Source organism: Microcaecilia unicolor, chromosome 6, assembly GCF_901765095.1.
Source record: "Microcaecilia unicolor chromosome 6, aMicUni1.1, whole genome shotgun sequence".
Taxonomy (NCBI): Eukaryota; Metazoa; Chordata; class Amphibia; order Gymnophiona; family Siphonopidae; genus Microcaecilia; species Microcaecilia unicolor.
Genome location: NC_044036.1, coordinates 83,392,428 through 83,416,749, shown reverse-complemented (window position 1 = coordinate 83,416,749; position 24,322 = coordinate 83,392,428). Strand labels below are relative to the sequence as shown.

The 24,322-nt window shown below is 43.7% G+C and overlaps 1 protein-coding gene across 1 annotated transcript in view; it reads left to right on the top strand.

Moving 5' to 3' along the window:
* Positions 1 to 24,322, top strand: part of RGL1 (ral guanine nucleotide dissociation stimulator like 1) — a 259,243-nt gene that overhangs the window by 174,095 nt on the left and 60,826 nt on the right. The window contains exons 8-9 of the mRNA XM_030205352.1: positions 12,568 to 12,671; positions 15,895 to 15,979. Of these exons, the coding sequence (XP_030061212.1) occupies positions 12,568 to 12,671; positions 15,895 to 15,979 (189 nt within the window). The remainder of the gene's footprint in view (positions 1 to 12,567; positions 12,672 to 15,894; positions 15,980 to 24,322) is intronic.

Sequence of the window (24,322 nt, the reverse complement as noted above, 5' to 3'; positions counted from 1 at the left end):
TGCACTAAAAGAGCAGCATCAACTCAGCATTTTCCATGTGTAAGTACTGGCACTTACACAAGAAGCAGCAATTTTGCAAGTTCCACGTGTAACTGCTGACACTTATACACCGGCTTGCTAAGCAAGAGCACTGTATCCACAGTAAGTCACATTTCAAGAAAAGTGAACTTTTCTAAACATTCATTTGCCAACCTGATAATATATTTTGTTTCCAAAGGTTTTTATAAAATAAACACATAAAAAATGTTTGGAATCAAAATATATTATCAAGTTGGCACGGGAATGTTTGCAAAGTTCACTGTGTTCTTGCTTAGCAGAGGAGTGTAGGTGATCCATTTCCCAAACCTAAAAGTCTGTGTCACCAATTAAGTAGCGAGGCTGCAATTTATGTTTTGGGGGGAGTTTTTTTGGAGGCAGAGATAATGACGAAATAAGGAAAATTACTTCCTTACTCCCTTGTGTAAAGCCCTGAGTGAAACGCATTAAAAAAAATCTGTGCATATCTCTGAGCTGCTGCAAAAGTCGATGGGGATTTTTTAAACATAGACATGTATTACCTATGTGAGATGGAGAATACACATGTAGATTTTTGGCTCACCCAAGCAATGTTTAACCAGGGCCTCCTTGAAATCTCTAGGGTCGATATTCAGTGGGAATTAACCAGGCACCTCCTGCCTGATTAACTCCCACTGACCAGGTCCTGATGTGATCTCGCGTTGCTGAATATCATGACTGTCTGTCAGGTCACTTTCCAATTAGTGCCAAGCAGTATGGGGGGGGGGGGGGGGGGGGGAATGGCAAGCTTAATGGGGAGAATGGCATAGAAAGAAAGAGGAAAAAGGGGAAGGTGGAAGGGAGAATCTGGGGCCCCCTCCTCCTTCATATATATGAAAAGTCCTGCACCAAGCTTCCTGCTTGTTTAAACCACACTGAATATTGACCCCTAGTTATTATTTTGACAATAATAAGATTATACCACTTAGTTCTCAAAAAAGAACAACATATGCCTTGTTGATGACATCATTGTCTGATTGTGCAGATATATAAAAACATCTGTGGGCTCTGAGTTGAAAAGGGTTTTGCCTTAGACTGATAATGGAAAAAATGAATAGGGACGTCTAAGTAACTGTTCTTCTTACCTCTATACTATTACTATACCGCTGTTATTCCAAAAGGATTCAACTCGGTTTACAACAAACAAGAAACAGTAAGGAGACTTAATAGTGTAAAAACATAAAATAGAAAACAAGTTTAAATTATTGTTCAAAAAGATAAGTTTTTAACAACTTCCTAAAAGAAAGATGTGAAGAAACCATCCTCAAACTTAAAGATAGTCTATTCCATACTCTTCCCCCTACTGAAGGAAAAGACAGCTCAAAAATAGACTTAAATCAAATATTTTTTATCAAAGAGAAACCTAACTTCAAAGTTCTTAAAAATCCTAATTTCCTACCCAGAGATTGAAATATCAGCAGCTCACTCAAACCCTCAGCATTTAATCCAAATATTGATTTAAAAATCAAGCAAATAATTTTAAGATCGATACATTTACGTATCGGCAATCAATAATAAGCTTGAAAAACAGAATCCACACTTGAACCATCCAGTATCACTAACTATCCTAATGGCTGTATTCTGCATTAATTGTAGATGCTTCAACTGATAAACCAAAATCTGAGAGTAGAGTGAATTACAGTAATCCAGTTGTGGCAGCAGGACTGCCTGGGCTATAGTTCTAAAATCTTCGAAAGATTATGTCCCGTAACTGGTGAAAATCCTGAAAAAAATCTTCTACTAGTAGTATTAATCTGTTTTTCAAATGATAATGTAGAATCTAAGATTATTTCTAACACTCTGGAATGATCTTCAATTTTTAATATTTCCCCTGACAACAATATAACTTTGTATTTGGAATTTTATTTATTTAGATTTTTGCTCACACCTTTTTCAGTAGTAGCTCAAGGTGAGTTACATTCAGGTACACTGGGTATTTCTCTGTCCCAGGAGGGCTCACAATCTAAGTTTGTACCTTAGGCAATGGAGGCTTAAATGACTTGCCCAAGATCACAAGGAGCAGGTCTGGCTGTCAAGACTGGTGCTCTAACTACTAGGCCACTCCTCCAAACCAGAGATTTTTTTTGTTTTGTTTTCTGCTTATTCAACTTTAACAGATGATCCATAGCCCAATTATCTATCAAAGAAATGTAATGTTTGATAGAATATAAAGTACTATCGAAGGTTTCCTGAGCAGAACTTAAAAGAAATATATCATCCGTGTAGGATAGTATTAAAATTTAATCACTGGAAAAACAGTCACCCAAAGAACTCATATACATATTAAACAAAGAAGGAGATAGTGGAGAACCTTGCATAACTCTGCACCCAGGGTTCCAACTAGAAGATCTTCCATCGCTTTCTTTAACACTATAAGACTTATTCTTCAAAAACTGTTCAAAACCAGTTAAACACATTACCTGAAATACCCAACTCTTTTAACTTAAAAAGAAGAATTGCATGATCGACAGCATCAAATGCAGACAATATATCAAATTGTAATAGAAAAGCTTGTTTTCCTGCACTAAGAATATCTCTTATTTTTGTAGTAAGAACAAGAAGTAATGTTTCTGTACTATACTGTGATCTGAAACCGTGTTATTCTTTAGAAAGTATACCAAAAGTCTCAAGAAATTTTTGAAACTGTTTATTCACCAAACACTCTTAAGAGTTTAGCTATCCAAGGAACACTTGCAACTGGACGATAATTTTCAACTTTAGTTAAATCCCCTCCAAGAGATTTTGGCAAAGAAATTAAAATAATTTCAGGTAAGGATTGTGGAAAATGACCTTCCTTCAATAACCCATTAACAAAATATGTCAGCCAATGAAGGATTTGAACTGGGACCTCACCTAACAAGTAGGAAGGACATACATCCAACAAATAGCTCTACTTTGATAATCTAACAAGAAATTTGTCTAAATCATCTAATTATGTCTAAATCATCTTTATTAAAACAAGCAGTAAGCATCAACAAACATCATGTGCACTGAAACACAACAATTAAGTTCTTACATAAGATGATATCTAACAGTAAGTTTTTAGGATTAAAATGTTAACTCCCTCCTGCCCTTCCACCCCTACCCCTCCTCCCTCCCACTACCTTCCTTCCCCCCTCCCCCCTTTCCTGAAACCTTCCGTAAACTGTACCTTACACCGTTAGGGAATAACATTATGAGAAAGGTCAAGCCTGATAACAAGAAATGTATAAACTGAATCAATAGTTATCCTTTCAAAATCCTCCCATTATCTATCCACAGGTATATTATTTATGTTTCACCTTTTTTATTAAGTGACCAACCTTAACAAACAGCAACATAATATCACAGGGTGATTCCACCAATTAGAATACAATACAGCTTGTCACCAGGATTTTAACATTTTACCCCTCCCCTCTCATCCTCCCCCCTCCACTTGACTGTCCCCCCCACCCACCCTCCCCCCTAACCCCTTCCCTTTCTCCCCCTCTACACCCCTCCCTTACTTCCCCCCCACCCCAGGTCTTGGATTCTGATAGACCAGGCGGGCTCCCTCCCCCCTTTTTGTCTGATACTCAGGGTTAAACACAGGAGTTCCAACCTGTCTCCTTTCTTGCGCCTACAGCCAGTCAAGAAGCAGGCTACGCCCGCAGGGGCTCAAACTATGAACATATGGGGTCCATACTTGCAAAAAGATCCTTTTCCGTTTCAAGGATCTCTTAGCCCCTCTGGCTTCCCACAGTGCTAACACATGTATTTGGTTCCTCCATTGCCAGTAAGCTGGTGGTTCTGGGGATATCCAATTTTGCAAAATACATTTCCGAGCCACCAAACATAGCTTACGACACCACAACTTTTTGCCTGCAGCCCACAGGTATATTATTTAATTGATGTCCAATATACCATCCTTTTTGTTGATCCAATTTTGCCAGTTGATTAAAATCAACCTTGTTCAATGATTGCCTAATTTTATTTACTTTATCTTGAAAAAATTCTAAATTTCCTGCACTAGGTTGAGAAAATGTATAAATCATAAGAACATAATCAGTGTTAGTCTCTCAAAAACTTGAAAGAGTAATTTAGAGGAGTTCCCTGAGTTCCTAATTTCTTGACTATAAAATGCCTTCTTTGCTTTACTAACATGCTGTTTATAATTGTTTACTTCCTTCCTCCACATTGCATATGAAATATCATCCCCCATTTTCTTCCAAACCTGCTGTAAACGTCTACGGGTTCTTTTCAAAAATTGCCAAAGACTCATTATACCATTGGTTCCTCTTTTCCCTAGTTCTTATTTTTTTTAGGGGTGCCATTATATCAAGAGTATTATTAATAGACTCCTCCCAACTCTTAAGAGTTACGGTTCGAACTTCTTTACAAATTTCTTTTTTTTAAATTCTTTATTTATCAATTTTAACATTCATAATATATACTTATGAGTGATAATACACAATCTGAAAATAAGCATCCAATTAAACATAACAAATATACAATCCTCAATAATGTTCCAAACTAACAACCACAAATTGGAGTGGAGGAGTGGCCTAGTGGTTAGGGTGGTGGACTTTGGTCCTGAGGAGCTGAGTTCAATTCCCACTTCAGGCACAGGCAGCTCCTTGTAACTCTGGGCAAGTCACTTAACCTTCCATTGCCCCATGTAAGCTGCATTGAGCCTGCCGTGAGTGAGAAAGCATGGGGTACAAATGTAACAACAACAAAAAAAGTTTAGGTAACATAGTAACATAGTAACATAGTAGATGACGGCAGAAAAAGACCTGCACGGTCCATCTAGTCTGCCCACGATAAACTCATATGTGTATACCTTACCCTGATTTGTACCTGTCTTTTCCAGGGCACAGCCGTATAAATCTGTGCAGCAGTATTTCCCATCTCCCAACCACCAGTCCCTCCTCCCATCACCGGCTCCGGCACAGACCCCGTATAAAAAGTCTGCCCTCCCCCATCCTAGCCTCTCAACCACCAACCCCTCTTCCCCCTGCCACCCAATTTCAGTTAAGCTTCTGTGGATCCATTCCTTCTGCACAGGATTCCTTTATGCCTGTCCCACGCATGCTTGAATTCCGTTACCGTTTTCATCTCCACCACCTCCCGCGGGAGGGCATTCCAAGCGTTCACCACCCTCTCCGTGAAGAAATACTTCCTGACATCTTTCCTGAGTCTGCCCCCCTTCAATCTCATTTCATGTCCTCTCGTTCTACCGCCTTCCCATCTCCGGAAAAGATTCGTTTGCGGATTAATACCTTTCAAATATTTGAACGTCTGTATCATATCACCCCTGTTCCTCCTTTCCTCCAGAGTATACATGTTCAGGTCAGCAAGCCTCTCTTCATACGTCTTGGAACGCAACTCCCATACCATCCTCGTAGCTTTTCTTTGCACCGCTTCCATTTTTTTAACATCCTTCGCAAGGTACGGCCTCCAAAACTGAACACAATACTCCAGGTGGGGCCTCACCAACGTCTTATACAGGGGCATTAAAACCTCCTTTTTTCTGCTGGTCACACCTCTCTCTATACAGCCTAGCAACCTTCTCGCTACGGCCACCGCCTTGTCGCACTGTTTCATCGCCTTCAGGTCCTCAGATACTATCACCCCAAGATCCCTCTCCCCGTCCGTGTCTATCAGGCTCTCCCCACCTAACACATACGCCTCCCTTGGATTTCTACTCCCTAAGTGCATCACTTTGCATTTCTTCGCATTGAATTTTAATTGCCAAACGTTAGACCATTTTTCCAGCTTCTTCAGATCTTTTTTCATGTTTTCCACTCCCTCCGGGGTGTCCACTCTGTTGCAAATCTTGGTGTCATCCGCAAAAAGGCAAACTTTACCTTGTAACTCTTCGGCAATGTCACTCACAAATATATTGAACAGAATGGGCCCCAGCACCGATCCCTGAGGCACTCCACTACTCACCTTTCCCTCCTCCGAGCGAACTCCATTTACCACCACCCTCTGGCGTCTGCCCGTCAACCAGTTCCTAATCCAGTTTACCACTTCGGGTCCTATCTTCAGCCCTTCTAGTTTATTCAAGAGCCTCCTGTGGGGAACCGTGTCAAAAGCCTTGCTGAAATCTAAGTAGATGACGTCCATAGCCCGTCCTTGATTTAATTCTCCCGTCACCCAGTCAAAGAATTCAATGAGATTCGTTTGGCACGACTTCCCTTTGGTGAAACCATGTTGTCTTGGATCTTGCAACTTATTGGCTTCCAGGAAATTCACTATCCTTTCCTTCAGCATGGCTTCCATTACTTTTCCAATAACCGAAGTGAGGCTTACCGGCCTGTAGTTTCCAGCTTCTTCCCTATCCCCACTTTTGTGAAGAGGGACCACCTCCGCCGTTCTCCAATCCCTCGGAACCTCTCCCGTCTCCAAGGATTTATTAAACAAATCTTTAAGAGGACCCGCCAGAACCTCTCTGAGTTCCCTCAGTATTCTGGGGTGGATCCTGTCCGGCCCCATGGCTTTGTCCACATTTAGCTTTCCAAGTTGTTCATATACACTCTCTTCCGTGAACGGTGCTTTATCCAGTTCATTTTCAGGTGTACTATTGCCAGTCCCTCTCGGTCCTTCCCCAGGATTTTCTTCAGTAAAAACAGAACAAAAGTATCTATTTAGCAAATTGGCTTTTTCTTCATCATTTTCTACATAGCGTTTTGCTGTATCTTTTAGTCTTACAATCCCCTTTTTAGTCTTTCTCCTTTCACTAATATACCTGAAGAAGTTTTTGTCTCCCCTCCGTACATTTCTAGCCATTTGTTCTTCCGCTTGCGCCTTCGCCAGACGTACCTCTCTCTTGGCTTCTTTCAGTTTCATCCGGTATTCCTCCCCGTGTTCCTCTACTTGAGATTTTTTGTATTTCTGGAACGCTAACTCTTTAGCCTTTATTTTCTCAGCCACTTGCTTTGAAAACCATATCGGTTTCCTTTTTCTCTTGCTTTTATTTACCCTCCTTACATAAAGGTCTGTGGCCCTGTTTATTACTTCTTTTAGCCTGGACCACTGTCCTTCCACTTCTCGTATGTCCTCCCAGCCCCTCAGCTCCTTCCTTAGGTATTCTTCCATTTTGTTAAAGTCAGCTCGCTTGAAATCCAGGACTTTGAGTTTAGAGTGGCTGCCATCCACATGAGCCGTTATATCAAAACAAACCGTTTGATGGTCACTGTTTCCCAGGTGTGCAGCCACTCGGACATTTGACACACTATCCCCATTCGTGAGCACCAGATCCAACGTGGCTCCCTCCCTCGTGGGTTCGTTCACCATTTGTCTGAGCTGAGCACTTTGGAAAGCATCCACAATCTCTCTACTTCTTTCTGATTTTGCAGACGGAACCTTCCAATCTACATCCGGCAGATTAAAATCTCCCAACAACAGCACCTCTCTTTTCTTCCCCAACTTTTGAATATCAGCGATCAGATCTTTATCTAGTTCTTCCAAATGTGTCGGGGGTCTATAGACAACACCCACGTGGACCAAGGTTCTATCCTCTCTTTCTAAGGTGATCCATATCGCTTCTTCCTTTCCCCACTTCCCTGTCATTTCAGTTGCTGCGATATCATCTCTCACATACAGAGCTACTCCTCCACCTTTACGTCCCTCCCTATCCTTCCTAAAAAGGTTATAGCCTGGTATGTTTACATCCCATTCATGGGAACCATGGAGCCATGTCTCTGTGACTGCAACTATGTCCAAGTCAGTCTCCAACATCAGGGCTTGAAGGTCATGAATTTTATTGCTTAGACTGTGAGCATTTGTGGTCATTGCTTTCCAACTACATTTCCTAGTATGTGTTTTGGGTTTAGTGAATTGTGAGTGTCTTTTCTCTTTGGGTACCTTCTCTTCTTTTTGTTGCCTCTTCCTTGCTTTTTCTGCTTCAATTTTAGTTTCAGGAACATCACAGTGCTGTAGTGGAGCAAAAGAATTTTGTAGTGGCAACACTTGTGCGGGTGGATGCTTCTGTGTCACATGACTAATTCTGCCTGAGCCTACTGTGAGCCATCTGTTCCTTTGTGGTTTTATTCTCTGAGGCAGTGGTGAGAAGTTATGATTCTGCAAAGTCCTATAAGTTGGTTTAATTGTATCTAATTCTTGCATTACTTTATAGAGCTCTTGTTTTAAAGTAGATATCTGAAGACAGATAGTAATCAATCCAAGACATATAAAGATTTCAATACTTAAAAATTAAGCATTTTCACAAAAGAAGTTTGATCCAAAGAACAGCTTAATTCCCAGGCGGGTAACTCTAGCCTGCCATACAGTGTTGCATATGTGACTAAACTTGCACATTAACCTCTTCTCTGCTTAATAAAAAATCCTCCAACTGTTTTGGGTCAAAAAAATTGATATTGCTTAGACTGAAATTTTATTCTACATACACATGGAAATCTTAAAAGAAAATCTGCGCCTATAGCTATTACTCTAGGACGTAAAGATATAAACATCTTACGTCTTTGTTGAGTATCTCGAGCCAAGTGAGGAAAAACTCTAATTTTTGTACCCATAAACAGGGAATCCAAGTGTCTCAGAGAAAGTTTAAGGACTGCGTCCCTATCTATCTCCAACGCAAAAGTTACCAATAATGTGGTTCTTTGAGTAATAACCTCAAGAGAGGATTCAAGAAATGCTGTGAGATTCATTGCACCTTGTTGTAAATTATCTGGTGGCTTCTCATCAGTTTGAATATAATAAGCACTCGTTATAGGCGGCAATGAATTCTCCGGCATTCCCAGAATTTCCATTAAGTATTTTCTAACCATTTAGCACATAAGCACATAAGCACTGCCACACTGGGAAAAGACCAAAGGTCCATCAAGCCCAGCACTCTGTCTCCGACAGCGGCCAATCCAGGCCCCAAGAACCTGGCAAAAAAACCAAAATTTAATAACGATCAATGGACTTTTCCTTCAGAAATCTGTCCAGACCCCCTTTAAACTCAGCAAGGCCAGCTGCAGTCACTACCTTCTCCGGCAATGAGTTCCAGAGTCTAACTACGCGCTGAGTAAAGAAAAACTTTCTCCGATTTGTTTTAAACCTACCACATTCTAATTTCATATTGTGTCCCCTGGTTCTATTATTGTAAGAAAGTGTAAACAAACGCTTCACATCTGTCCGCTCTATCCTGCTCATTATTTTGTAAACCTCTATCATATCACCTCTCAGCCGCCTTCTCTCCAGGCTAAAGAGTCCTAGCCATCTTAACCTCTCCTCATAGGGTAGTCGTCCCATCCCTTTTATCATTTTTGTCGCCCTTCTCTGCACCTTCACCTGAGTTGGTGCAACCAAAGGAGACCTAGGAAAATTTATAAACCGCAAAGTTAATCTTTTAGATTGGTTTTCCAAGTACTCCAAGCATCATAAAGTATAGTTTTTGTCTTTCATTAAGGTTTGTCCCACAAGTTCAAGTTTTTCAGTTTTTTCTGACAACCTCTTAACCTCAGAGGCTTGGAGTGCACTAGTCCAGTGCCGTAGCGACGGCTAATGACACCCGGGGCTGGTCGCCGCTGTGCACCCCCCCCCCCCCGGGTGCAGCACGGCGCGACCCCCCCCCCCCCTCTGCGGCAACCCCCCCCTCCGGAGCGAACCCCCCCCGGACCGCATTTTTACCTGCGGGAGGGCCGATCCGCCCCGAGTGCATGTCACTCGGAGCTGCGTCGGGCCCGCTGGTTCCCTGCTCTCTCTGCCCCGGAACAGGAAGTAACCTGTTCCGGGGCAGAGGGAGCAGGGAACCAGCGGGGTCGGCACCCCCCAAGCATGTGCACCCGGGGCGGACCACCCCTCCCGCCCCCCCCTTCCTACGCCACTGCACTAGTCGGCATCTGATTCAGTACAGTAGTTGAAAGAACTTTAATAGTCTCCATATTTTTCAAGATCAAATTTTGTAGAGCAGATTGGGTAGATGAAGTTAAGTCCCACAGTGACTCCAATGTCACTACAGCAGGTTTTTCTAACTTTCCCCCTAAGAAATCCGGAAGGGGGGCCTTAGAGGCTTGCTCCAGGGTACTCACTGTTTTTTCCAAAACTTCAGCAGCTGTTAGTCCCGGTCCAGCTTGGGCTCCAGTTGTCAGCTCATGCAGGCTCCCTCCCTGTTCACCTGGTTCTCGTCCAGAGGCCACGGTGCCAGGGCTTGCTTCAAAAGCTTCCCTTCCGGATTGTGGGGGTGCTGCACGCTCAACGGGGCTCAAGGAAGCCCTGTCTACACTGCCATCCAGCATCGAAATGCCAGCCTCGGCAGAAGGAGTCAACGCCAGCTCGGGACCGGATCGAACTCGGAAGTGTTCCAGCATTGTCTGGCGCGATTGGGGCATTCCGCCCGAGACAAGGGGAGCCTCTCGGACTCTGCCTCTCCTCTCACCCATCTGAAATCGGGTAAGAATCGCACAAGGTTAGCCCATGAACAGGTCAGAGTGCGTCCGTTTGGGCTGTTCAGACCATCACTATCTTGGATCTTCTTTACAAATTTCTGATGAAACTTTATTCCAAAATACAGCTGGATCATTCTCTGAACCATTTTAGGATAATCGCTAACCTGTTTTCTTGCACTTTGATATGGCCAGGTTTCAGCACAAAAGCCTGCCTCAGGGGTCAAGCAATTCTGTTATGGCTTAAGTTTCTCGAAAAGTTGTTCCTGAACAGATTACCATTTGTTTGGAGGTCTATAAATCAATCTCAATCCCGGAGTGCCCCTTCTGCACATATTCATAAACTAACAAATCATAAGTTCAAAATTGCCATCCTGAAATGCATTAACTAATTTTAAATCAAAGAAATCTGTATAAATCAGAACCAACCCTCTTCCTGAGCTCCTCGTGGCCTGTCAAAGAAAAATATCTAGGGAGAGCATTAAAAGATGCCAGTACATTTACAAACAGCATATTTTATGACTTCCCATACTGAATTGTTTAAATTGATTCTGTCTGAGAGAGTGTGTGCCCTAGGCAAAGCCCTCTTTCTACCATTCCAATCAGTTTCTGATGGCTAACAGCACTGATATTTGTGCCACTGGGGCCTTGTGTTCTCCCTTTGCAGTGTGTAATCCCCTGGAGAGTATCAGATGGCAGAAACTAGGTGGGTTCCTCCAGGGGATTACTAAAATCTATGTGGCTCTTACCCAGAGGGACTGGGAGGAGGGCTTTTTTTGTCTGGTGGGGGGTGGTTAACCCAGCCGGGGGGGGGGGGGTATAATTTGAGGGAAAGAGCAATGTGAGGTAGTGTAATGATGTTGTGATTGATGGGTTGATGTCATTGGGGGGAGGAGGTTGGGAGAGATTAAAGGTGTGCCATCCTAGGCACAGGGTATTTGGTTGCCCAAACCCCTGCCATGGCCTGTGAGAGGGGATACCCGTGAGAGGTTATCTTGTCTGGCATTATAACCGGGGGCTGAGGTGGAAAGGGAGTCCCTACTGAAAAGGCAGAGACTGAGAGGAGAGCTCAAGGAGTGGAAAAGAGCAAACCCTCTTGAGAGCGGAACAGGGGAGAGTGAAAACGCACCTTTGAGCGAAGTACGGACAGACAGGGAGGTTCAGTCCTGAGGTGGACTGGGGAATGGGCCCAATGGGACACTTGCTTGGAAAGTGAGCAGACAAACTACAGCCTTGGATGGTCTTGCCAGATGGGATGTATAAGAGCATAAAGGTCTGGTTGGACTTTGTAAATAATGGACAGTTGAGGATTTGTTAATGCATCAACGCAGTGGGAGCATTCTTCTGAGATAGACACTAACAGTACAAGTTTTATTTTTCACATGTTACTACAAGATTTTTGAGGTTTAGCATTGCAGTTTTACCAGTAATGTTACTTGAGTTTAAAGCACCATGGGAACGAGAGTGCCATTTTTTTTCTCTTGGACTGTGTTACAACGTGGAAGGTGGTGGCTTGAAAAACCTACTTGCGCCCTGCTCAATCTCTGAACTCTGTTTGTGAGCCTGACGAGGAGCTTATCCAGTGCCCGTTAACTGAGTGAATGGGACTAGGTTTACAAGTGTAAATTCAGTTCTCAAGAAATATTATTTCAGGAAGACTACAGTGGCCCTGAATAAAGACTTCCACTTTAATACACTGTCCAGTTAACTCCAGGAAATGGGGGGAAGAAATGAACATATTAAGAACCTGCACTCAAGAGAATTTCATAAATGAAACAAGTCAGGTCTAGCTTCACTCAAGTTTCAAAAGTACTGCCAGAGAGCCCCTTAAAATGTAAAATGGCATGCTGATGTCTGTCATCTAAGTGTGCAAAACCTATACTGTACTCTGTTAGGCCCTAAGATGAAAATTTACCCACATTTGTGTTTTTTATTCGGCAACTGTAAATCTACATTAAAATTTGAAACTTAGAAAATAATAAAGGCCCAGCATCAGAGTGTGGCACAAGCTGGGAACCGCAAAGGGTGTCTTTCACAGCTGCCTCTTGAGGGTAAGAATCCACAGCAGTTCTGATCCTGTTAAAACAGGAAGCCAGCAGCTTGCTGTAGTTCTACACATTAAAACTTTTCTTTTTCTGTTTAATCTCTCCCGGTTCAGGAATGCAGAATATTGAAGAATTTCTCCTCCCTGAGGGCTATTGTCTCAGCACTACAGTCCAACTCAATCTATAGGTTGAAGAAGACATGGTCTGCCATCACCAAGTAAGCCTGAGGGGGTCACTCTGAGTTTTTGGGGAGTGGGGAAAGAAATAAAACTTGGCCTAGATGTTAGTTATTGTGTTCCTTTCTTATAATCTTCTTTCTAACTTTAGTATTCACCAGAGTTCTATCCCTGAGGAATTATAACGGAAGCAATTCCATAGGCACAAAAATGGCTATCTTCCTGATCTTCTAAAAGCCATGCAGTGACCAGTTTTCCTTATTCTAGAGCACAGAGATGAAAAGCTCTTTCCTAGAGCCCCACAATGGGTTACTGATCTAGGGGCCCTTTTATTAAGCCACGTAAGCGTCTACGCGCGGCCAACATGCACCAAAATGGAATTACAGCATGGCTCTTGTGATAATTTCATTTTTGGCACACTTCTGATACACGTGGCTGAAAAATAATTTTTTGGGTCGCACATATCGGATGCGGGCCAAGTGGCATTTGACGCGCGTAGGTCATTACCACCCGGTTACCGTGTGAGACTTTACCACTAGGCTAATGGCTGGTGGTAAGGCCGCAGACCCAAAATGGAGGTGCAGCAATTTTCATTTTGCCACATGATCATTTTCAGTAAAAATGTTAAAAAGGTCTTTTTTACAGGCACGCTGAAAAATGGATCGGCGCATGCCCAAAACCCATGCCTACACTACCGCAAGCTATTTTTCAGCACAACTTAGTAAAAGGACCCCTTAATTTTTAGAGCAAAGGGATGATGAGCTCATTCTCTGGAGCCTTACAATAACCAGTTGATCTTATTCAAAGTAATTGGAGGGCGGCTCTTCCAAAGACTGGAGAAAGCTACAGTTTTTACTTTCAACTAAGAGGGCAAAACTGAAATTGCCAAGATGTAAATAGTTCTCGATTCTCTTTTTGATGTTTTATAATGCTTTGTATTCTACCTTACAGTAAACATATCAAAATGAATCTAGAGGGGCAAAAAGAGCATTATGACAATTAAATAAGAATACAGATTAACATAATCATTTATTTTGTAATTACAATTTTCTATATTGCCTGCCAGAATAAAATAGGAAAGACCTACTACATTCATACAAGTATCTCATCATAAATTATAATAGATATACAAGTCTAACAAACAGGAAAATGGAATCTGTCCTGATGCTCCCATAGGTAGGATAGCCACCATGAATAGGCATGAGATCAAAGTGCATATCCTGGGCCTTCAATTTATGCAGATTAATCTCGTGCATATTCATTGTGGACAGCCGGAAAACCCATCTGGCTGGGGGGGTCGCTGGACAGGTTTCAGAAGTGACAGAGGTGGGATTCCAACTAGTTTCTATGCCCTCATCCTCAGGGCTATGCAGACATCCAATTTTATGCTCTCTATAAGCTCTGCCATAATGCAGTGTATGTGTGAGTCTGTGGTATGCTTCAGGTTACCACGTTGCTCATTATGGCAGCTGTATACTACATAGCAAGCCAAGGATTATGTTTCATTGTAAGAATAGTTTTCATGAACCTTGAAGGGGTGGGGGGTGGAGTTGGGAAAGAAGGGGGGGGAGCAAATGTTTAAATTTTGATGATGCGATTATCACCATCCGTGTACTCAGGTTGTCTTGTTTCCAAAGGTTACAGATGGAGCTTGTTGACTGTCAATTTTGTTATTTCATCAATAAAAAATTGTTGAACCTTAAAGAAGAGTATCTTACTCTACATAACATCCAGATATGCCCTTGAATCAGAGCTGACTCCTGGTGACCACACAATGAGGGACCCCCCTCCCATGGTTGTCTAGCATGATACAGGAGTGGTTTGCCCTTACCTTCTCCTGAGATATAGAAGGTTAAGTGACTTACCCCAGGTCACAAGGCGCTGGTATGGGATTTGAACCTGGGCCCTCTGGTTCTCTGCCTGCTGCTCTAACCAGTAGACTAATCTGTAGTGCAGATTCAGCAAAAAGGCGAGCTGGCATCCTCAGAAAGCTTTATAGCATAGAGCTCTAGTGTTCCATATCATAACCATAACAACATTATAAAACTTCCTTTCCCTCAGTCCCTCCTCACTTGCCGTTACACTCAGAACAGATAACAGTAACCATATGAACTAGTAATAAAGTTTTCAACCACTGCCGCGTATGGGCTCTTCAATTAATTAAGTACGCTCACACTATTACAGCAGAAATCTGGTCCTCTAGGCGTATTCCACCTTCTGCCGTTCATCCTTCCCCCCCCCCCATACACTCCACATTCAACCACATTCATCCCAATGTGTTCAACACTTGGCTGCGTGCTCGAGGCGAAATTCCTTTTAAATATGCGCCCCAGACTCTAATGAAAAGTTGCCGCCTTTTTGCCATGTATTGGGCCTCACGTGCCTCCCACAGCATAAGCTCGTGTAGTTTATTTCTCCAGTACCAATAGGATGGTGCTTTATCAGTGAAGATACTGTTCTTTATGAGCCATCAGACATAATGGTATTGCACACAGTGCAACCAAAAGCTGTAGCATTTTTGCTGATATTGTAGACGTGGCGTACCTCCGTGTCTGTTTATACTTGTGGGTTTATATTCAAAGCAAGTTATACATTCACCAGCATATAACTTGCTTATCCATGTATATTTGAAAAATATATGGATAATATTAGGCCTCTAAAATTGCTATATGACCTGATACTTTTATAAAAAGGAGTAGGGCAAGGGCGAGCAAAACAAATTCCACAGATAGTGAATATGTTTTGTTTAGGCCTAAACAGATAGTGCGGACACAGTGACTGTGCCTTTGTATGTTCAGCGTTGCTACCTCCTAAAGGTTGATATTTCACTAACCTATATGGATAGCAATTCTGAATACAGTAGTCTTGATTATCTGACCTAAAGAGGGCCGACCCATTGTCGGATAATAATGAAAAACAATGGTAACCCCTCAGACAATGCAGAAACAAGGGCAGTAACAGCAGGTTCCTGGCTCACAACGGTGGTAAAAGTAAGGTCCCAGGCTCGGAAAATGGAAAGAGAAGCTGTGTGACATCACCGGGGGTCTCTCAGATATGCCAGATGGTCGGTGAAGGTCGGATAATCAAGACTGTACTGTGAATGGATTAAGTGAAATGCTGCGGATGATTGTCATGCCAGCTGAAAAATGATTTCCTTAATTGCTTATTGTTAAGCTTCTCTTTAATTAGAGAAAAGTTTTGGTACTGGCTGAGGTCAGCCTGATGGGGATCTTGTTTATCTTTGAGCCTCCTTTTGTATTGCAGGGATCGGCTTTTGATGTTTGAAGAACTCTCTGACATCTTCTCAGATCAAAATAACTATCTGACGAGTCGAGAGATTCTAATGAAGGTAAGAGGAGTGGCCTGGCCGTGAGATGATGCTCCAGCACTGTCAAGCTTGTGCAGCTGGTCCCAGTTGGGAGATACACTGCCACTGCTGGAGATGCCAGAAGGACACATGATTTCTTTGGTACAAATAGGGGTTAATTCTATAACAAATCACTTATGTGGTACCTAGAAGAAAATTGGAACTGGTCCTAAATTTATGAGTGTAAATTTAGGAGCATAAACTCTGTAGAATAAGGCCCTGTGAGGGCAAATCTATAGTTGGGAACCACGTATAGGAAACCTTAATGGTACACGCTGAGAGCTAAGTCTATAATAGCATCTGTGCACACAGATTGCATTATAAAATAGAGGTGTAAACCTGTAATTGTGCACACAGAGTTAAGCGCATTCACTAATAACAAGTCAGAGACAGGCACAGATGGGGGTTCCTAATTCCTAGATATCACATGCATTCCTTACAATATTCTGTAAGTTACACTCTTGAGTTGGAGACACGCCCATGTCCTGCCTATGCTCCACATTCACTAAATGGTGCCCAAAATTAGGCGCAGTTAATTCTATAAAACTTGCTTAACACTAATTGCCGGATTCTATATATCGTGCCTAGCATTCTGTGCCTAAATCTAAGCATATTGCATAGCAATGCGTGTAACTTAATTGGCTTAATAAGCCAATCAGTGTTGTTAACAGCACTTAACAAGCAATAATGAACACTAATTGGCAATAATTAGAATTTACACGCATAACTCGCTAAGCGTACGCTGTAACTTACTGCACCTAAATTCTAATGTGCACATCCAAAAAGGGGCATGGTTATGGGCGGGGAAATGGGCACTTCTTGGGCATTCCCAAATTTATGCGTGTTGTTATAGAATATGGTCAAGTCCATGTAAATCTTCACGCAGGGATTTACTCCACATTTTCGTTGGTGTAAATGGATGTGTGTAGATTTAGGCGCTGGGATATGAACTAAGCATATTCTGTATACCGCGCCTAAATCTTATACAATACACTTAGGTGAAAAATATTTCCGCGTGGATTTTCCAGGCGCCATATATAGAATCTCTCCCTAAGCGACTTCTTTATAGAATATCCCAGATCTTGCACCTAGCTTTGGGCACAAGATTTACGTCTGCTAAAACCTGGTGTAATGTTGGTGCACAACTTAGGCATGGAAATGACATAATTCTGTAACATTGCACCTAAATCATGGAACGCCTTTGACCCGCCCATATCCCTTCATGTCCATACCCCCCCTTGGCAGTTGTATGCAAGAAATGTCACATGCCCAGTATATAGAATAGAAGCATAGATCAGTTACGCATGCAAATGCTTATTAGTGTTTGTTAAGGCCAATTATTAGTACTTATTTCCAATTAAGTGCTAATGTAGTGCCAATTAACACACATAACTGACCCTATTCTATAACTGGGCATGCAATTGAGTGCCTATCTTTAGACGCCATTTATAGAATTTGGGGGTTATGTGCAACTTTCTAGAATAGCATGTGGTTCACATATCTAATTCTTGCTTTGCGGTGCATGTATGCATAAGGCACATGTAACTACAGTACATGTGCACAGTCATAAATTAACCCTATGAATGGATAGTGTCAGACAGTGATGGCCCTACCATTAGGCCAACTGAGGCGAGGGTCTCAAGCGGCACTCTTCTGAGGCGGCATCACCCCCACCCTTCCTTCCCCACACATGTCCTCAAATTTACCTTTTCTTTTCTTGTTTTTTAAAAGGTGGCAGTGACGACAGCAGCAGCAATTGCTATAGGCTGCCCTGCCACCGGTTCCGGCTCCTTCTCTCTACTGTGGCCGTCCTCTCTGATATAACATCCTGCTTCCATGGTGGCGGGCTGCAGTAGAGAGAAGGGGCCAGGACTGGCGGCAGGGCAGCCTATGGGAATCGTTGCCGCTGTCACCGCAACCTTTTAAAAAAACGAGAAAAGAAAAGGATTCAAGGAAGGGGGTTGGGGAAGGAAGGGGGGAGATGTCAGATCATGGTGTGGCATGATGCGGCGGGGGGGGTGGGGTGGAGGAGGAGCCAGGATGGCAGCTCATTCCTCGCAACAGGCAGTAGATTGTCTTGGGCTGCCCCTGGTGCCAGAGCAGTTAGAGGAAAGTTTCAGTGCCACAGAAAATTCACGGACAGAGGGATAGCCTTTTCATTCTATAATTGTAAGCACCATTTGCATGCTAGAATCATAAAATACTAGCACTTAGGCATGGGGATGTATATTTATGCCCATAAGTGCTAGCTGTCACTAAACTGTATTCTATAAGTGACGTACACAGCTTGCTTAGCGCATAAATGCACAGGGGTTATACACAGGGGCATAGCCAGACTTCGGCGGGAGGGGGGGTCCAGAGCTCGAGGTGAGGGGGCACATTTAAGCCCCCTGGTGCCACCAACCTCCCCCCGCCATTTTTCCCCCCCCCCCCCCGCCATTTTTGACCCCTCCCGCCGCCACCACCACCTTTGACCCCCCCCGGCGCCAACCCTTTTGACCCCCTCTTCCCGCTGCTGCCAACCCTCCCCCGCCAGCCAAAGTCCTCTTCTCCGGCGCGGCCGCGTTGCTGATCTGCAAGGGCAGGCTTCTGTTTCTTTGAGTCTGACAGGACGTCAGACTCACAGAAACAGAAGCCTGCCCTTGCAGATCAGCAACACAGCTACACTGGAGAAGAGGACCTTGGCTGGCGGGGGTTGGGACCCCCGCCAGCAAATGTACCTGACGGCGGCGGCTGCAGGGGAGGGTTGGTGGTGGGAGGGGGGGTCGAAGGGGTTGGCATGGGGGCAGGGCCAAATCTACAGGGGCCCATGCCCCTGTGGCCCCACGTAGCTACGCCCCTGATTATACATGTGGGTGGAGCATGGGGTGAGGCTCCCATTTAATGAGCATAAGTTACAGAATGCTGGAAGTTACACACTAAAGTTCTGCATTTAGAAGTGCACATTTATATCCTGCTATTGACATGGGGTAAATGGATGCACCTAAATGAGATGCCCAGATGCTGTTATAGAGTTAGCGTTCAGTGAGTTGCATCTTGGTGCCTAACTTATGCCATCCAATTACAGAATTGCCCCTATACATTTAGCAGCTGCCACTAAACATATAAGTCCCTTGAAATATTGGGCTTTAATTTTTTTCCCATACACACAGAATAGGGAAAAGAAACGTTAATAAACAGTCCAGCTGATATTCAGTGCTATTTAACTAGCCAGGAAGGACTCCAGGGCGATTAAATAGCACTTAACTGGCTAAGCACAATTAGCGCATAGGGCCAGATTCGATTATGAAGTGCCTAAAAAATTCATGCAGTAAACCTTTCTGCCTAAGCGTATTCTATAAGGGTTAGGTGTGGTATATAGAATACACTTAGTTGATATCCCAGCGCCTAAAACTACACGCCTCCATTTACACCAGCAAAAACGTGGTGTAAATCCCTGCACATAGGTTTACACAGACCGGGCCATAATCTATAACTACATGTAAATTTGTCCGGTTAAGTTTAAACCGGCTGAAAAAACCCAGATATTCAATACCAGTCACCAGAAATAGCCTGGCATTGAATATCCGGGCCCAGCACTGATCGCTGGACTTAGCCAGCCTGCCTCCTTCTGGCTGAATGTCAGGTGGCAAGTGTCCAATTCCCTATTCAATCTTATGCACTGAAGAGTGAGTAACCTAATCAGTGCTCCTATCTTGACATTTCAGGAAAAAAAAAACACTGGCCTGGGGAGTGGTGGAGTAGCCTAGTAGTTAGGGCTGCAGACTTTGATCCTGGGAAACTGAGTTCAGTTCCCATTGCAGCTCCTTGTGACTCTGAGAAAGTTGCTCAACCCTCCATTGCCCCAGGTACAAATAAGTACCTGTCTATACCATGTAAACTGCTTCAAATGTAGTTGCAAAAACCACAGAATGGTGGTATATCAAGTTCTCCTTCCCTTTAGTGAAGGTGTGGGATGTACCTTTTGTAGTTCTCACTGTGCTGCTCAGATCTGCTGGCTTGTTTAATCATCTGAATCAAATTTACTGCCCTCTCAGGTTTGTTCTCCTCCAAGAAATTCATGGCAATTGATTTTCTCAGATGAAGCTGTTGTTTCATGGTAAACAGAATCAGTCATTTTGACAAATAGCAAGTCCCTCAGAAGAATCCTATACAGCAGCAGAACGTTCCAGAACGCTGTAGACTTTTTCTTTTCAAAGCAGACAGCTACAGTCATCCATTTTTAAGTTTTCAGCCTCTTAAGTATAAATGGAGACACCAGAACGAAGAGGATGATTTAGAGAGCATAACCCCCCTCTGAGTACATAGGCTGCCAAGAAAGCAAGGTCAACAATAGAAAATAAATATACATTTTGTTAAATTACAGTCTAATGAAATGTAACAGTGGATTCCTTTACTTCAAGGAAGAGCAGTAGTCCACAGCCCTGTGGTCCAGGTGGCCATTCTGGGTTCTCAATAGAATAGCACGGAACCTGAAATACACATACTGGCCCCTGTGGCACAACACCAACAATCAACTCCACAGACCATAAAAATAAATAATCACTTCACTTAACAAATGCAGCTGGATTGTTCTGAGAGTTAGTAGAAAATAAAAGGAAGAACTGGAATGTCCAATGGAAAGGAACAAAAAGTCTTTTCCCAAATATCTATGAAAGTCACCAGTGTGCACACTGGTGTTATAATAGGCGGTGCTGCTTTCTAAGTTGATAGAAATGTTTCTAAAAACTGTTTTTATGTATTTTAGTGTGATAGAGAACATAAGAATAGCCATTCTATATCAGACTAAAGGTCCATCAAGCCCAGTTTGACCAACATCGGTCAAACTAGGTCACAAGTACCTCGCCAAGTCCCAAAAAGTAGTTATATTCCATGCTGTGGATCCCAGGGATAAACAATAGATTTCTCCAAGTCTACCTTATTATGAATTTTTCCTCCAGGAAATCGTCCAAGCCTTTTTAAAATCCAGTTACGCTTACAGCTTTTATCGCATCTTCCAGCAACAAATTCCAGAGCTTAAAAATGCCTTAAGTTAGAAAATATTTGCTGAGGTTTCTTCTAAATGTTCGATTGGGTCAACAAGTTCAGAATCTGAGTGTAAGTTTTGATGCACAGTTGTCTTTCAAACCGTACATTCATAAGCTTGTTCATTCTCCAAATTGAGTATGTTAAGCAGGGTGAAAGGTAGTATTCCTGCAGAGGATTTTAAACTGATGGTTCAGAGTCTAATAGTTAGTGGGTTGGATTATTGCAATTCTCTGTTTTTGGGCCTTCTGAGGTCCAGTACAAGAGCATTGCAGATTATTCAAAATACAGCAATATAAATTGTGAGTGGTTCTCAATTTCAGCATATCAAGCTTATCCTGAAAGAATTGCATTGGTTGCTGATGGAGAAAAGAGTTGAAGTTAAAATTGGATACATAAGGACTTGAAACAAGACTCTGATTTTTATCTACATTCAGTTTTGAAAATGCATCATCCAAATAGAGCCCTCAGGTCTGAAGGCATGTTTAGGCTTACCAACCCGGCATTGAGGAAAATTCACTTTGAAGAGACCAGGCAGAGAACATTTTTGTGAGCAGGGCCGGTACTGTAGAACAGACTCCCTGTGCAAATCAGGACTTTGAATGACACCAACAATTTTAAGAACTTATTGAAAAAATGTTTAATGGAAGTTTTCTAATACAGGGTAGCTTGGCCATATGTACTGACATGCTTTATGAATTGTATGTTCTGGAAGGGTTGGCATGAAGTAATGTTTGGGTATATGTTCGTTTATTATGATGATGATTATATATGTTGATTTTATGATTATGTATGTATTTTTGGAATCTGTGTAGATAATAGGCAGAATATAAATGAACTAAAAAGTGCTACTATGTAGCTCTGTGGTGTGTTCCCAAGTCTTTGTACTTTTTAAAAGAGTGAACAACCAATTTCTATTCACCCGTTCCACTCCACTCAGGATTTTATAGACCTCTATCACATCTCCCCTCAGCCGTGTCTTCTCCAAGAGTACTGATCTCTTTAGCCTCTTCCCATAGGGAAATTATTCCATCCCTTTTTAAATTTTGGTCGCCCTTCTCTGTATCTTTTCTAATTCCGCTATATCTATTTTATGATGCAGAGATCAGAATTACACACAGTATTGAAGGGATGGTCTCACCATGGCACGATAAAAAGGCATTTTGAAAGTCTCTATTCATTTCTTTTCTAATTCCTAGCATTCTTTTTGCATTCTTGGCCACCGCTGCACACTGAATAATTCCTTTTCCTGGGTAGTGACTTGCTGGCAGGGATCCCCAAGCCCCACCAGCCAAAAACTCTCAACAACTGTCCCTCCTGGATACAGTACCTTGTAAATAGCAGATCTTCGCCTGCAGCGAGCAGCGACTGATACATACTATTCGCACCTGCCCTGCAGCCTTCCCTCTGATGTATTCCCGCCTATGCGGAAACAGGAAGTTGCATCAGAGGGAAAACTGTGGGGCCAACATGAGCAGTGTGTACTAGTTGCTGCGCGCTGCTGGTGAAAATCTGCTATTTAAAAGGTATTCAGGTTAGGGGGATGTTTAAAAGATCATATGTCATGCAAGCGACAGAGGGAGAGACCAAATCACTTGTGGGACAGGGTGGAGTTCTTCTCCCCACCCATCTTGGGTAATATCCAGCCAGTGGGAAAGCTTCTTAAGTCACAGGAAGGAGGGGATGAGCTATGCAGTGGTGTGCTGGAGCCGGCTCGCACCAGCTCGCAAGAGCCGGTTGTTAAATTTTCTTCCGGCTTGTGAGCCGGTTGTTGCAAATAGCGAGCCGGCTCTGGCTCTCCTCCCTCCCTCCTCCCTCCCTTCGGATCCGCCTCACCTCCCGCTTGTTTTTTTAAATTCTTGGCTTCCAGCGCCGAGTCGCCGACTGTCCTGAGTCCTCCCTTGCCGATTTGCGCTTTAAAAATGGCCGCCGAGACTTCCAGAGGCGGCCTCGCGAGACTTCGGCTGAAGTCTCGCGGCCATTTTGAAGCGCGAATCGGCAAGGGAGGACTCAGACAGTCGGCGACTCGGCGCTGGAAGCCAAGAATTTAAAAAACAAGCAGGCGCACGGTGAGGGACTGGATCGGGAGGGCGGGAGGGAGGGAGGAGAAGAAGAATTTCATAAAACAACTTGGGAGGGGGTGGCAGGGGGGAAAAGAGAGTCGCTGCTGGGCATGGGTGGATGGAGGGGGTCGCTGGACATGGGTGCATGCAGGGCAGGGGAGAGGAGGGTCACTGCTGGACATGGGTGCATGCAGGGGAGAGAAGGGTCACTGCTGGACATCTGGGTGCATGCAGGGCAGGGCAGAGGAGGGTCGCTGGGTATGGGTGCATGCAGGGGAGAGGAGTGTCACTGCTGGACATGGGTGCATGCAGGGGAGAGAAGGGTCACTGCTGGACATCTGGGTGCATGCAGGGCAGGGCAGAGGAGGGTCGCTGGGTATGGGTACATGCAGGGCAGGGGAGAGGAGGGTCACTGCTGGACATGGGTGCATGCAGGGGAGAGAAGGGTCACTGCTGGACATCTGGGTGCATGCAGGGCAGGGCAGAGGAGGGTCGCTGGGTATGGGTGCATGCAGGGCAGGGGAGAGGAGGGTCACTGCTGGACATGGGTGCATGCAGGGCAGGGGAGAGGAGGGTACACTGCTAGACATGGGTGCATGCAGGGCAGGGGAAAGGAGGGTCACTGCTGCACATGGGTGCATGCAGGGGAGAGAAGGGTCACTGCTGGACATCTGGGTGCATGCAGGGCAGGGCAGAGGAGGGTCGCTGGGTATGGGTGCATGCAGGGCATGGGAGAGGAAGGTCACTGCTGGACATGGGTGCATGCAGGGCAGGGGAGAGGAGGGGAGAGAGAAGAAATGCTGGACATGGATGGAGGGGAGAGAAAAGTGAGGAAGGAGATGAGATGAAGGAAAAGGAAGAGAGGAGAAAAACTGCACATGGATGAAGAAAATAGGCAGAAGCTGAGGACCAGAAATGAAGAAGAAAGGAGGAAAGAAATAAATGGAAAGGAAGCCTTGGAAACGGAGTTAAGAGGACAGATAGCAGCAGAATCGGATACTGGGCCAAGATGATCAGAAAAACAGTCACCAGACAACAAAGGTAGAAAAAAATCTTTTTATTTTCATTATAGTGTTTGGAATATGTTCACTTTGAGAATCAGGTGCTCAACATTAAAAGTTTATATTTATTTACTTATTTATGGCATTTTATCCCACATTAAACATGAATTAGATTGGAACCTGGGATCATTTAATTTTTTTTTCCTGGAGAGAGTAATGCATTGCCCCCCTCCCCC